The 15,119-nt window shown below is 43.8% G+C and overlaps 1 protein-coding gene across 5 annotated transcripts in view; it reads right to left on the reverse strand.

Annotated features, from left to right (window-relative positions):
• Positions 1-4,655: 4,655 nt before the first annotated feature.
• Positions 4,656-15,119, reverse strand: part of sin3a (SIN3 transcription regulator family member A) — a 106,399-nt gene continuing 95,935 nt past the window's right edge. For 4 of the 5 annotated variants that reach the window (XM_033014973.1, XM_033014971.1, XM_033014974.1 and 1 more), the window contains exons 19-22: positions 14,486-14,578; positions 11,091-11,185; positions 8,887-9,094; positions 6,675-6,905 (exon numbers count right to left, since the gene is read on the reverse strand). In XM_033014973.1, coding sequence (XP_032870864.1) covers positions 6,675-6,905; positions 8,887-9,094; positions 11,091-11,185; positions 14,486-14,578 — 627 coding nt within the window. Of the gene's footprint in view, positions 6,906-8,886; positions 9,095-11,090; positions 11,186-14,485; positions 14,579-15,119 lie in introns of all 5 variants that reach the window. The other variant, XM_033014970.1, reaches the window with a different exon arrangement.

Consider the following 15,119-nt stretch of genomic DNA (forward strand, 5'->3'; position numbering starts at 1 on the left):
GAGTTGGAGCTGAACTTAGCCACACAGTCATGTGTGTACAGGGAGTACAATAGGGGGCTGAGGACGCAACCCTGGGGCGATCCTGTGCTCAGGGTGAGGGACTTCGATGTATGCCCTGCTCAATGTCCTGCATCCAAATCAGTGCAATCTGCTCCGACTCTGGGGAACTTTGCTCTCCTCCCCACAGCCAGCCACTCCTTCACCCACCTAAACTCCAAACACACAATCCTCCGACAACGACACCATTCTAACACCCAAATATTTGGCCACACAGAAGTTAAATTGTGCAAACTGAACTTTTTTTAAGTACTGCCTTCTCCTGAATTCATTTCCACATACTGCTACTTCATCCTATCCCTCCCAACAAATGTCCAAGACACCTCACACGCCCTTCATCTCTTCATTTACTTCCATTTTCTAGGCCCCCATTCTCTCATCAGTCTGAAGAAGGGTCTCGAACCAAAACATCACCCATTCTTTCTCTCCATAGATGCTGCCTGTCCCGCTGCGTTACTCAGGCATTTTGTGTCTATCTTCAATGTATAAACCAGCTCCTTCCTACACCTTTTGAAGTACTTTTCTCCTGGGGTGAGTGGGCTCCACCTTTCCTTGATCATCATTGCTGGCTTTGATTTGTTCTATGTACGGTGTAACTAGCCTAGTACTAAAGACCTGTGCAGACCAACCAGCTGGAAATATTCAAGGGCATCTTCAACCTCCTGCTACTGCTCCCATGTCTGATGATCCTGGGCCCAGCAAATACACTAGATGTGCATATAGACAAAGCACAGCTTTCTTTGAAGATTTTTTTTTCTATTTGTGTGTTACATTAACATATTTTTTCTTGCAGTCACCTTTCTGTTAGAGATTTTGTGTGTAATTTATGTATAATCAATGATTTTGCATTTGTCTAAGTCTGTGCCTGTGATGCTGCTGCAAGCAAGGTTTTAGTTGTACCTGTAGCTCTGGACTGAAGGGTCCCGACCTGAAATGTCGCCTTCATTTAGTTTAGTTTATTATTGTCACCCTGTTCTCCAGGGATGCTGCCTTACCCACTGAGCTCTCCAGCACTTTGTGTCTCTTATATTCTAGTCAACCAGTGTCTGCAGTCCCTTGTTTCTAATATATGTTTTATAGATACATACTAGCAAAGCTCTTGTGTCTTGACCAAGCGTAGACTTGGCGATCATTTTGCTGAACATTTCTGGCCTACCTTAGCCTACGCAATCTAACATTGCCAAACATTTTAACTCCCCTACCCATTCCCACACTGACCTTTCTCCCCTTCTCCCTTCTCCCTTCTCCCCCCCCCCCCCCCCCCCCCCCTGACCCGTTCAGTTTCTCCAGCATTTTGTGTCTATCTTGACCCTTCGTGGTTCATCCATTCATTCAAGGTTTCAAGGTCAGTTTATTGTCACATGTACCAATTAAGGTACAGTGAAATTCAGATTGCCATACAGCATACCAATAAAGAGCAACGAGACTCCCAAATACATTTTTAACATCAACATCCACCACAGCGAATGCCCCACATTCCACACTGTGATGGAAGGTACAAAAAAAAGTTAATGCTTCTTCCTTTCTTTGTTCTCCTGCGGTCAGGACACTCGAACCTTCCGTTGTCGGGACGATCTTGGTTCCCACGACCGGTGGTTGAGCCCTCTGCATCGGGGTGATCAAGCTCCCCCCCGCCGGGCGATCGGACTCCCGAGTGAGTCAGGGCTGGTTGAACCTCCTGCGGCTTGGAGCTACCCGACATCAGTCTCTACCCGAGACTGCGAGCTCCTCGATGTTGCAATCCGCAGGCCGTGGTTGGAGCATTGGTCCCAGACAAGGGATCGCAGGCTCCGATGGCAAGTCCACGGCCAGTCTTGAGCGACCGAAGATACGATCCGGAAAACAATAGTATCTCCGGCAAGGTAAGAAAGAGATTGAAAAAAGTTTCCCCGGCCCCTCCACCAGAGAACATTAACACATACTTTTAAAACATACTAAAAATAACAAAAAGATGAAAAGACAGACAGACTGTAGGCGAGGCTGCCATCACTGACGGCACCACTACAGGTCCAACTAAAACCTTCCTTACAGTTTTTAAATGTAGCTATCTCCTTTCATGTCATCATCTTTTCATTGTAGTTCGAGACCCATCACACAATTCTGCAGTTCAATCAAAGTGCCTGCACAAAGTACGCAGACTCCCTCTTGTGTTCAATGTTTTTATTTTATGATCAGATCGCCTGTCTCGGATGCAAATGATACATCGGACATCAAACGCTATTAATAATGTTGGGCATTGTATACATTAGGCAAATAGTGTTCCATGTAGCAAGGCTAATATAAAACTCGGAGGGGATTTTAATTTATGTAGACTGGCAAACTCAATTAGCATCTGCAGTGGCTTATGTCTGGATTAACACACCTGGTGCTGGGTACCAGCAACAGTAGAACTACACAACATCATAACCTGCAGTTAGTTTGTCTTAGTTTCATTCTCCCATCACTATTCAGGATTAATATGGGTGTCAGGGGTTATGGGGAGAAGGCAGGAGAATGGGGTTGAGTAGGAAAGATAGATCAGCCATGATTAAATGGCAGAGTAGACTTGATGGGCTGAATGGCCCATAACATATGAACATACGAATCATCAAGCCAGGGCACTAAGATATACACAAAAAGCTGGAGTAACTCAGCGGGACAGGCAGCATCTCTGGAGAGAAGGAATGGGTGATGTTTCGAGTCGAGACCCTTCATCAGACATGAAACGTCGCCCATTCCTTCTCTACCGAGATGCTGCCTGTCCCGCTGAGTTACTCCAGCTTTTGTTGTCTAACTTCATCCGCTAGCACAGGGAGTGTACCATCACCACATAGACTGCAGCGGTTCACAAATCAGGCTATGTATTACCCTCCAGAGGGCAATTAGGGCTGGACAATTAAGTGACAGTCTGCAAAAAAAGGGTGAAAATGATTATCTGATCATGAGAGAGGTCTCACAGCCAAAGTCATTAAATCAAAGCATTCTACTCTACTCCGGTGTTTAAGAAGGAACTGCAGATGCTGGAAAATCGAAGGTAGACAAAATTGCTGGAGAAACTCAGCGGGTGCTGCATCTACGGAGCGAAGGAAATAGGCAACATTTCGGACCGAAACGTTGCCTATTTCCTTCACACCATAGATGCTGCTGCACCCGCTGAGTTTCTCCAGCATTTTTGTCCACCTACTCTACTCCAGCTTTCCTTTATTCCTCAAATATTTCAAAATTCTCTCCATCCCTCCCACAACCCAGTTCGCTGACCGGACTGACTGTCCCGATTAAATTTTATATTTGTAGACTTCGTTATCACCTGCCCCGAGCTAGTAATGATCGATTCTACATTTTCCTTGAGCCTCATTTTCACACCTTACCTTCCATTTCTGTGTCTCCCTCTCCCTAACTCTGCCTGAAGAAGGGTCTTGACCCAAAATGTCACCCATTCCTATCCAGTGATGCTGCCTGTCCCGCTGAGTTACTCCAGCATTTAGTGTCCATCTTCGGTATAAGCCAGCATCTGCCGTTCCTTTCTACACATTGTAATCTTATATTCAAGTCACTGCACTCATCATGTGGTGCAACTGATGATTCTAAAATCTGTCTTTACTTTCATTTGTACTCCCTGATATTTTACAATATTTGTATACCAGATATTCTTACGCAAACAGAGATAATCTTTGATCTCCATCCAGATGAAAAAGCGATGAGTTTTATTTCGAAGTCTTGAAATAAATAATGACATTTCTACAAGAAATAAAAAGGCGATCGTTTCGCCGAACACCTCCGCTTGGTCCGCAAGAACCTACCTGACCTCCCGGTGGCTCAGCACTTCAACTCCCCCTCCCATTCCCCATCCGACCTCTCTGTCCTGGGTCTCCTCCATGGCCAGAGTGAGCAACACCGGAAATTGGAGGAACAGCATCTCATATTCCGCTTGGGGAGTCTGCATCCTACGGGCATGAACATTGAATTCTCCCAATTTTGTTAGCCCTTGCTGTCTCCTCCCCTTCCTCAGCCCTCGGGCTGTCTCCTCCCTTCCCTCAGCCCTTGCTGTCTCCTCCCATCCCTCAGCCCTTGCTGTCTCCTCCCTTCCCTCAGCCCTTGCTGTCTCCTCCCTTCCCTCAGCCCTTGCCGTCTCCTCCCTTCCCTCAGCCCTGGGGCTCCTCCTCCTCCTTTTTCCTTCCTTCTCCCTGCCACCCTCTATCAGTCTGAAGAAGGGTTTCGGCCCGAAACGTTGCCTATTTCCTTCGCTCCATAGATGCTGCTGCACCCGCTGAGTGTACCTTCGATTTTCCAGCATCTGCAGTTCCTTCTTAAACACAAGAAATAATAACCTGCCTCTGGAGTAATGATAGCAGTTTATGCTTCCAATCTAAATACATTATCATTTTTATTACATATTTGAAATTATTCAATGGGGTCAAGGAAAGAGCGTTCACGTTGCGGCCCTGTTTCCACCAATATTTCCACCGCCACACACAAGAAGCGACAAGACAGACACCATTGTATGCAGATGCCGAGAAGTGTGTTCAGCTCTGGCTGAACCACTTCTAATCTTGTGTGTGCGCTCGATAAGAAGTAGTTATTCAATGATGGAGGAAATAATACACTTCACACAAGACAGCCAGATTTCAGCCCTGGCGATATTTTAATGGGAAATACTGAACTACAAGTCAAGTGTACAACTTCTGTATAGAAATCACACGTGGGTGGCTAAAGATCACAGCACAGAATACAAAAAGCAATATATATGCATTGTACAAGCTGGCTTAAAAGCCCTGCCTCTTATACTTTACAAAGTGAAAATAGAGAGGTTGCTGGGGCAAACTGTACAAATCAATCTCTGACATTGTCTGATCACAATGTTGTGGAGCACAGTGGCTATCTGAACAGTTGCAACAATCTCAATGGACAATTGGAGGTTTAAGACAACAGCCGGGTGAGTGGTTGAGCAGAAAATAGTTTTAGGATTTTTCTTTTCAGCTGCGTTAGCCAAATCTTGCCTTGATTAGATTGGCTGTTCTAATACTTGCCAAACCACTACTCGGTTTGTCCTTGGGAAGCAAAAGCCACTGACCCACGTCAGTAGACGGAGAGGGGGGGGGGGGGGGGGGGGGGGGGGCAGAGAAAATAATTTACCTGATTTACAAAGAAATCTGTAAGATGGCAGAACTTCTCGAGTGGAGCGTTTTCACCTAATTACCAGTCTGCTGTTGTCAACAAAAAGATCATTCATTTCCAGGAGTAATTGGGGGAGAGAGAATAGTAACAAGTCCAAAATATGTTCGAATAGATGCGCATAGAGAAAAAAAAAAAAACAAGATGTGTGGCTGCTGACCAGACTCATCAAAAAGAAAACCTCAAAACTTAAAAAAAACTTTTTCCAACAAGTAAAAATAACCTTAAAAGCAGATGAAGGCAGAAGGGGCTAGGGGAGGAAAAGGGTATTATTAAATGTATAAAACTGATTTCCAGAGGCATCATAATTAACAGTCATGTGTTTCAGACATTAGAGCACTTTCAATATACGACAGACATCAGTGAATGTTCTAGCCAACAAAGTTTAAGGCTCGTAGAAAGTCTTTCAAAATTCAGCTAAGCTTTTTTTGTGTGTGACATGTTTTTTTAAAAAAACACCTGATGTGTTTCACTGTCTTCTAATGGTACCAAGTGTGTTGGTAAGAGGCTTTGAATGCTATAGTCAAAATGCTTCAACAAAGAAATGTTCAAAATTAAATGCCCAAACCATGAAAAATCTTTTTCCCTGTAACTTGTAAAAAAAAAAAAAAGCAGCACGAAAAGTTAAGGACTGTGTCATTCGCAACTGATTTAGCAACCGCTGATGGATGTCTGGAAATAGAATTGGATGCTGCAGTGTGAAGGGATTGGGACTGGTCAGTTGACATATTAGTCCGTCAGTCAACCACTTGCTCATTAATGTCTTGTAATACCTGAAGCTACAATTCCACAGGGTCGAATACTGTATAAAACTGGAACCAGCAGTCTATCAGACTTCCAAAAGGAAGCAAATTGTGTTTGGAAGACTAAGGCAGGTTTTTTTTTTTTTTAAAAAAGGTCTTAGGTAAGTTACCCTCAGAGACCCAGAGTTCAATGTTTCCATAAAGAAAGAAAAGGTGATCGGACAGTTTAAATAACGTCTGCCGTGAAGTTTGGTCCAGTTGTTATAGACGAGCAAACTTGAATTAAAACTTAAAACAAAAAGGCCAAAATACACTATGTAATGGCATGCTGCACATGGACACTTAATGATGCAAGTGTTCTGTACATAAAGAAATATCTTTTCACTAACAGAAATTCACATGTAAAGAAAGCTACAATTACTCTGAAATCCCTTTGGTAAAAACTTTAATAATGGTGCCTCATTTTTCCATATCAACTAACTCCAAGCCACCTCATACTATGATACACAATAAGCTAGTAAGTGATGCTAGCACATTGATGCAGATTGTTTCTCCTTTAAAAAAAAAAAAAGTCTGTTGACAATATGTACAGAGTATTTACAAAAAGATAGCAGTGTTTAATTTTGTTGTTGTTGTTGTTGTAGGAGCTGGTGAATGGCATTGGACGAGATGCCAGACGCGGCGGGCACACTGAACAACAGGAGGACCTGGTGTGTGGGTAGGTCATGGCCCCTTGAACAATGCACTGTATTTCACCCTGTACTTGTTGATTTTCATGAAGTGCAGCGTTTCCTTTTCGCAGGTGGTCGTGCAGGGCAACATGCCCTCCAACCCCTCGCCCATTAGCCACTTGCTGGACTCGGCAGCCATCTCGCGGGTCACGTGCTCTTTGCTCCATTTGTCCACCCAGGCCTGGAACCGCTGATGTAGCCGCGTGCTGACCCGCTCGTGAGACTACGTTTCAAAGAGAAAAAAAACACGGCGTCAATGGACTTGACTTTAGAGAAACACGCCCTTCCACCCACCGAGTCCGCGCTGACCAGCGATCCCTGTATACTAGCACTATCCTACACACTAGGGACAGATTACAATTTACAGAAGTCAGTTAACCGCACAAACCTGTACATCTTTGGAGTGTGGGAGGAAACCAGAGCAACCGGAGAAAACCCACGTAATCACGAGAACGTACTAACTCCGTACAGACTGCGCCCGTAGCCGGGATCGAATCAGAGTCTCTGGCTCGGTAAGGCACCAACTCTTCCACTATGTCGCCCCAATATTCATGAAACTTATAGAATCAATTTCATGAGACAAGCCAGTTAACACAACCAAGGTAAGATTTTCAATGTGCAAGACAAAATGCACTTGGCTCTGGGTGATGGTTGGGGTGAACAAGCAGTCAATAAATATTTTCAGCCTATCATTTCCCATTAGTTTTGTGTCTTTTTTGAAGTTCCTGGGGTGGTGGGTTCATTGGATGAGGAGAGGTTGAACAGACTGGCTATACTCACTCACTCTCTCTCTATCTCTCTCTCTCGAGTTTATCTGAATGCTAAATAATATAACTAAACCAGACAATATTGGTATGGATCATGCCAGGATAAACACTGGATTGATGATTTCCCTGGCTGTCATGTCCAAAACTACGGTCACATGCTCAAAATAAAGGTTTGGACACGAGGAGAGGGATAAGAAGAAATGTTTTCATGTAATAAACCTCTTTGATAGAAGAAGCTCCGTTTCTGAGTACATTCTAGATTTACGTTTAGGTTTATTATTGTCACATGTACCGAGGTACAATGAAAGATCAAATAAACCATAGATAACCACAATAAAGTCAAACTCAAAGTATAATAGATAGAGCAAAGAGGAGGATACAGTGTAGAATATAGTGTTCAGCATTGTAGCGCAACAGTACCAGAAGTCCAATGTCCTCAATGGGGTGGAAGTGAATCAGACAATATCCTAGCTTAGATAACAGAGATAACAGAGGGGAAGAAGCTGTTCCTGGTGGTGCGCATTCTCAAGCATTTGTACCTTCTGTCAGTCAGGAGCAAGGAGGAGGAGGAAATGATCAGGGTAGGACAAGAGAGAATTTGATAAGATTTTTAGATATTAAGGAAAACAAGGAACTTCGGGATAGTGCAGGAAAATGGTGCTGAGGTCATAGATCAGACATCATTTTATTGAACAACTATAAGGGAATCTTACTAACATACCCAATAGAAGGCAGAAACATTCAAGCATCATCTAAGGGGGGGGGGGGGAGCATTAGATTTTATAGCTAAAATGTCATCAACCTGAAACTCTAGACCTGCAATTCCCCTCCCAATATCCGTTGCTTTTAGATGTCTGGTTCCCATTATCCACAGTGCAGCGGGCGACACAGCCTTACAGCACCAGACCCGGGTTCAATCCTGTCGGCAGGGAGTTTGTACGTTCTCAATGTAACCATGTGGGTTTTCCCTGGGTGCTCTGGTTTCCTCCCACACTCCAAAGACGTACAGGTTTGTAGGTTAATTGGCTTAGGTAAAGATTGTACATTGTCCCTAGTGTGTGGGATAGTGCTAGTACTGGTTGACGCGGACACGATGGGCCGAAAGGCCTGTTTTTGTGCTGTATCTCTCAACTAAACTGAACACATCATCTTGTTTAAGAAGGAACTGCAGATGCTGGAAAATCGAAGGTAGACAAAAATGCTGAAGAAACTCAGCAGGTGAGGCAGCATCTATGGAGTGAAGAAACTAGGCAACGTTTTGGGTCGAAACAGTCTGAAGAAGGGTTTTGACCTGAAACTTTGCCTATTTCCTTCGCTCCATAGATGCTGTCTAACTTGCTGAGTTTCTCCCACATTTTTGTCTCCCTAAACACATCATCCTGCTTTTCGTATCCTCAAAGGATGCAATCCCACGGAGCCTGTAACGAGTGCACTGACCTGCCGAGCCCTAAGCAGTGCAGTCCTCCTGTACATGTAGTCTTCTGATTTGAAGACATACACCATCTTGTACGAGTTGAGTTTAAAATTGCACTGTGCTTTATCATAATTCTCCGCATTCTCCATAGATTTCTTATTGCTGCATTCCTTCCCTTCTTTTTCTTGTTGCTCCCGACCCCGTTGGCACTTGCGAATTCGGCGTAGATTCCTGTTAAAAGCATAATTGTACAGATGAGTGCTTCAGTTGGCTGCAATTAAACATAATAGTGTGGGGGGAAATCCATAGGAAATATACTACAGCTGCCAGGCACAAACTTGCTCTTTCTTATTACATCTTCCTCTTAATAATCCCCTAATTCCATTCAACTAAACATAATTATTGTAAGATTAGTAATGTCACCATTTGGAGGGGAGATGATATGTTTACAGTGTTCTACATATGAAGTACAGAACTGAGATATTGAAGAAAAGCTAATCATGTAATTAGTGTGAGCTAGTTGCTGGAGGAGGTAGTTGAGGCAGGGATTATCGCAACGTTTAAGAAGCAATTAGACAGGTACGTGGACAGGAAAAGTTTAGACGAATATGGGCCAAATACAGGCAAGTGGCGCTAGTGTAGATGGGACATGTTGGTCGGTGTGGGCAAGTTGGGCTGAAGGCCTGTTTCCAAGCTGTATGACTCTATGACTAGACGTAGATACATGCAGCATGGAAACAGCACCTTGACCAAGATACCATCAGCCATTCATTTTACATTAATCCCATCTTATTTTCTCCAGAATTTCATCAATTCTCCCCAAACTCCACCATTCACCTTCACAATGAGGACCTTGTCCAACCAACTATCAAACCACTCCCCCACCTGTATCCACCCATCACTCACCAGGCTTTGTCCTGCCCCATCTCTCCTCCAGCTTTCTTCCCCACCCCCACCACAATCAGTCTGAGGAAGGATCCCAACTCAAAACATCACCTCTCTGGATTCTCCAGAAATGCTGCCCGAGTCGCTGAGTTACTCCAACACTTTGTCCTTTTTTTTGTCAACCAAATCTGCAGTTCCTTGTGCAGGAAGGAGCTGTAGATGCTGGTTATATGCTGACGTTAGATAAAAAGTACTGGCGTAACTCAGCGGGTCAGGCAGCATCTCTGGAGAAAAGGTGTTTCGAGTTGGGACCTTATTTCTTGCAATTTTCAGCGGCCAATTAACCTAACAACTCACCATCTTAGGGATGCGTGAAGGAAACTGGAAAACCCGGGAGAAATCCACACAGTCAAAGGGAGAATGTACAAACTTCACACAGGCAATACCAGAGGTCAGGATTGAACCTTGGGCTCTGGTGCCATGAGGCAGCAGGTCTACCAGCTGTATGTACCACAGTGATAGTAATACCACTATCAGAAAGAGTAAGCATAAGCCATAGTAGGTGGAGTTTCAGCCATATGTATCCAGGCCAGTTTCCTAGTGATCACTAATCAACCCGAAGTAATCGCTACAGTGGATAAAGAGCTGTGTGCAATTTTGTGCAAAAACAAATAGACAAAATCTCCAAAATAATGTTGCTAAAAGGGCCTGTCCCACTTACGCAATTTTTTTCGGCGACTTGCCAGCACCCGTCATAGTCGCAGCAGGTTGCCGAAAATTTTCAACATGTTGAAAATCCAGCGGCGACCAGAAAAAGATACGACTCTTTGGGCGACTACTCACCACCAAACAGGCGTCACCCCCGCGACATGTCGCCAACAAAATTGCGTAAGTGGGACAGGCCCTTAAGTCCTTTATAATGGTGTACTGTTTACCATTAAGAATGATTTGCATTTGTATGCTGCTTGCCACAACTTCAGGTCATTCCATTTTATAGCCAGAAGCTCATTTAAATTTAGTCACTGATGTAATGCAGGACTCAATTTACACATAGCAAAATGACGGCTGCGGAGGCCAAGTCAATGGATATTTTTACGGAGATTGACAGTGCGGGTGGAGGGGATACGGGGAGAAGGCAGGAGAATGGGATTGAGAGGGAAAGATCGATCAGCCATGATTGAATGGCGGAGTAGACTTGATGGGACGAATGGCCTAAATCTGCTCCTACAACTTATGAAACTTCCACAACACCAAAATGATAATTACTTGACTACTTGATTTTGGTTGTGTTAGGACTTGTTATGTTAGGACTTCATCTAGGAAGTCATCAGAGGAGCCTTACCTTGGCAGGAACACAGGTTTCTGTGCTAGATGTTCCCGTAGTTCAGGAGAGGTAGAATCTGAATTCATATAACGATCCATAAAGTCTGACCAGCGCTGTAAACAGATAAGTGTATTCAAAAATCATCAGCCAAAACAGGTGGATATATTGCTCATAAAATGTTTTCTACTTTAGTTGAAGTTTAACTTCCACATATACTTGTAAATTCCTTCCAATGCAGATGGGCACGGGGAAGGTTGCTGTACCTTCATGTAAAATGTCACCATGTGATGATTTTGCCCATCTCTGCTGACTCACCTGGAGACAGAGGCGCAACAGTGAGAGACCTTTTGTTTAAATATTAATTTTGTTTAATTTATGTTAAAAGAGGTTTGCCGTTATATCGCCCCATTCATGATCTCCAAATGCCCCAAAATATTTTACTGCCAGTACTTGCGAAATGTAATGTAATAATGATGGTGTCGCAGTGGTAGAGTTGCTGCCTCACAGCGCCAGGGACCCGGGTTCGATCCTGACCACGGGTGCCGTCTGTACAGAGTTTGTACGTTCTCCCCATGACCGTGTGGGTTTTCTCCGAGATAATAGACAATAGACAATAGGTGCAGGAATAGGCCATTTGGCCCTTCGAGCCACATTTGGCCATTCAATATGATCATGGCTGATCATCCCCAATCTGTACCCCGTTCCTGCCTACGGGAGATCTTCGATTTCCTCCCACACTCCAAAGACATACAGGTTTGTAGGTTAATTGGCCTCAGTAAAATTGTAAATTGTGTGTAGGATAGTGTTAATATGCGGAGATTGCTGGTCGACATTGTCTTGGTGGGTCGACGTGCCTGTTTCCACGCTGTATCTCTAAACTAAAGTAAGCAAAACTAAGTATGGCAGGCAATATACACACAGCGTGGTCCAACAAACAGCAGTGTGAAAGTAACCAGTAGCTTTGTTTTAAAACCATGCTGGTTGAGGGATACATTTTGGTCAGAACATGGGCGACATCTCCCCAGTCTTCTTCGAAATGATGCTGGAGATTCTTTACATCGACCTTAGAGGGTAAATGGGGTCTCAGATCGGTGATTCATCCAAAAGATGACACCACCAATACCTGACACCCGCAATATGACACGCTTAAATCAGGGTGTATCTTAAATTTAATATATCCAAGCTTCATCAAAATATGAAAACAAAGATAATAACAACAAAATCTGATTCACGAATGCAAGAGGTAGCTGTACAGCCCAACCAGTTATGTTGAATCATAATCTCCAAATGGGTATAATCTTTAATCCCAATAAAATAAGAATGATTTGGTTAACATATGATGAGTGCTTAACCGCACTGGGCCTGTAATTGCTGCAGTTTAGAAGGGGAACTCATTGAAACTTACTGAAGAGTGAAAGGCCTGGATAGAGTGAATGTGGAGAGGATGTTTCCACTAGTGGGAGACTCTAGGACCCAGAAGCCATGGACTCCAAATAAAAGGACGTTCCTTTAGAAAGGAGATGAGGAGGAATTTCTTTAGCTAGATGGTAGTGAACCTGTGGAATTCATTGCCACAGACGACTGTGGAGGCCAAATCAATGGATATTTTTATGGTGGAGCTTGACAGATTCTTGATTAGTACGGGTGTCAGGAGTTATAGGGAGAAGGCAGGAGAATATGGTTGAGAAGAAAAGATAGTTCGGCCATGATTGAATGTAGACTTGATGGGCCGAATGGCCTAATTCTGCACCTATAACTTATGGACATGAAAACAGTGAATTTGACAGAACTTCAGTCAATGGAAGAATATTTAGGCAGTAGCTGATTCATACTAAGAGGCTGATCTTGGCTCTAATTAGAGAAACATGTTATCTGTTTTTTCCCCCCCAACCACATCAAAGACATGCAAGTTATCTCCAGTCTCCATGGGCTCAGGCCTCTATTGCCAAAGGAGCATTTAGGCATTGCACTCCTACATCTCTGCCAAAAGTCAGTGTATACAGCTGTGAGGAGTTGGGAGGCTCATCTCCAGACTCATTTCTGAATGATAGTAACATCATACAAAACACTCAACACAAAAGGATTTGAAAAATCAAGGTCTAATTAGCCTTTCGTAAAGGAAGCTTCAAGGAGCGGCTGAACACATCAACCCAAACAAGGCTAGAATGGAAGTGAGCTCAGGCTCATACACAACCTCTTCTTCTACCAGGATTGGATGCCATAAATGGTAACTGGCACAGTACTTTAAAACAGAAGCTGTGAGTTCAGATTAAACAAAATGAAAATATATCTGCTATTTACAGCCCAGTATTAATTTCTGCATTATAAAATGTGCCTTGGATTCTGATACCCGACTCAGCCGGGCTTATGTGCAATTGATGACCCAGAAACCTGGAAATGGCTGTTAAGGAAAGGAAAGAGGAGGTAGTTGAGGCCGGGGCTATCCCAACATTTAAGAAACAGTTACATGGATAGGGACAGGTTTGGAGGAATATGGACCAAATGCGGGTAGGTGGGACTGGTGTAGCTGGGACATGTTGGCCAGTGTGGGCAAGTTGGGCTTGTTTCCACGCTGTATGACTCCATGAGTAGCAATCCTAAACATCGGCATCAATGGGATTCTATGAGCTACCAGTATGATAATTGCTAACCTCTTCAACCTGTGGCTTCACAGCCCAAAGTATTCGTCACCTCAGTTTGTCATCAAGCTAGAAGATCAACCTTGAATCAATAAGGAGAGTGTAAAGACCATGCCAGGAACAGCACATATTGGAAAGAGATGCTGAGTGAAGTTTCCACATGTGAACTAAAGAGGAACGCTGAAGCCACTGGCAGTGCCGCAGTGCCCGACAAGTAACGCCGCAAAATAAAGTATCACAATCTCATCGCTTGTTAATCAGCAACAAGAGATCATGAACATGAAGTCCAAAGAAGGGCTCCAACCCAAAACGTCATCTATTCCTTCTCTCCAGAGATGCTGCCTGACCCGCTGAGTTACTCCAGCATTTTGTGTCTATCTTCGGTATAAAGCAGCATCTGCAGTTCCATCCTACACTCTATAAACAGCCCTTCCTCAAACACTAGTGTGGAAACAGGCCCTTCAGCTCACCGTGTCTGAGCAGACCAATGATCACCCCATACATTTGTTCTATCCGATGCACAAGGGGCAATTTAACTATGAACCTGCACGTCTTTGGCGTGTGGGAGGAAACTGGAACACCCGGAGAAAGCCCACGTGGTCACAGGGAGAACGTACAAATTCTGTACAGACAGCACCTGCGGTCAGGATCAAACCCTGGTCTCAGGCGCAGTGAGGCAGCAACTCTACCGCTGCGCCACCCTCTATTGTTGGTACATATGACAATTGTGCACCCTTGTCCAATTTAATCTAAACTTCAACGTGTTGCGCTTACCTCTGCTTCCACGGGACCATCTGAGTTTTCCTCTTCAGTGTCCAGCAGGTCTATAGTCAACGTAACTTGTTCTCGGCTGTGTATGAATATAAGCTGGGAGCAAAGGATGGGAACATTATAGAGTTGGATGGTTTTAAGTATACATAATTCCTGCCTACTTATATAAGTATAATATATTTACGACTAATATATTTGATCTGACAACACATCCAGCAAATGTCTCTTTTTCAACACAATAATAAAACCTTTAATAGCGTACAAAATCCTACCTCCCTTGTCCCATCCATAAACAAACGTGAATTAGATACTTTCCCCTCTACATCCTCATCAAAAGTATTAAATATAAAACTGGAAAAGTTAATACATTTTGGCTCAAAGATACACAAAAAGCTGGAGTAACTCAGCAGGTCAAACAGCATCTCTGGAGAAAAGGAATAGGTGATGTCTCGACTCGAAACGTCACTTATCCCTCAACTTGAAGAAGGATCTCGACCCGAAACATAACCTGTTCCTTTTCTCCCGAGAGACTGTCTGACCCCACTGAGTTACTCCAGCTTTTTGTGTCTATCTTCGGTTTAAACCAACATCTACAGTTCCTTCTTATACATTTTGGCTCAATCCTTAGAGCAGAAAT

The sequence above is a fragment of the Amblyraja radiata genome, chromosome X (genome assembly GCF_010909765.2).
Source record: "Amblyraja radiata isolate CabotCenter1 chromosome X, sAmbRad1.1.pri, whole genome shotgun sequence".
Lineage (NCBI taxonomy): Eukaryota > Metazoa > Chordata > Chondrichthyes > Rajiformes > Rajidae > Amblyraja > Amblyraja radiata.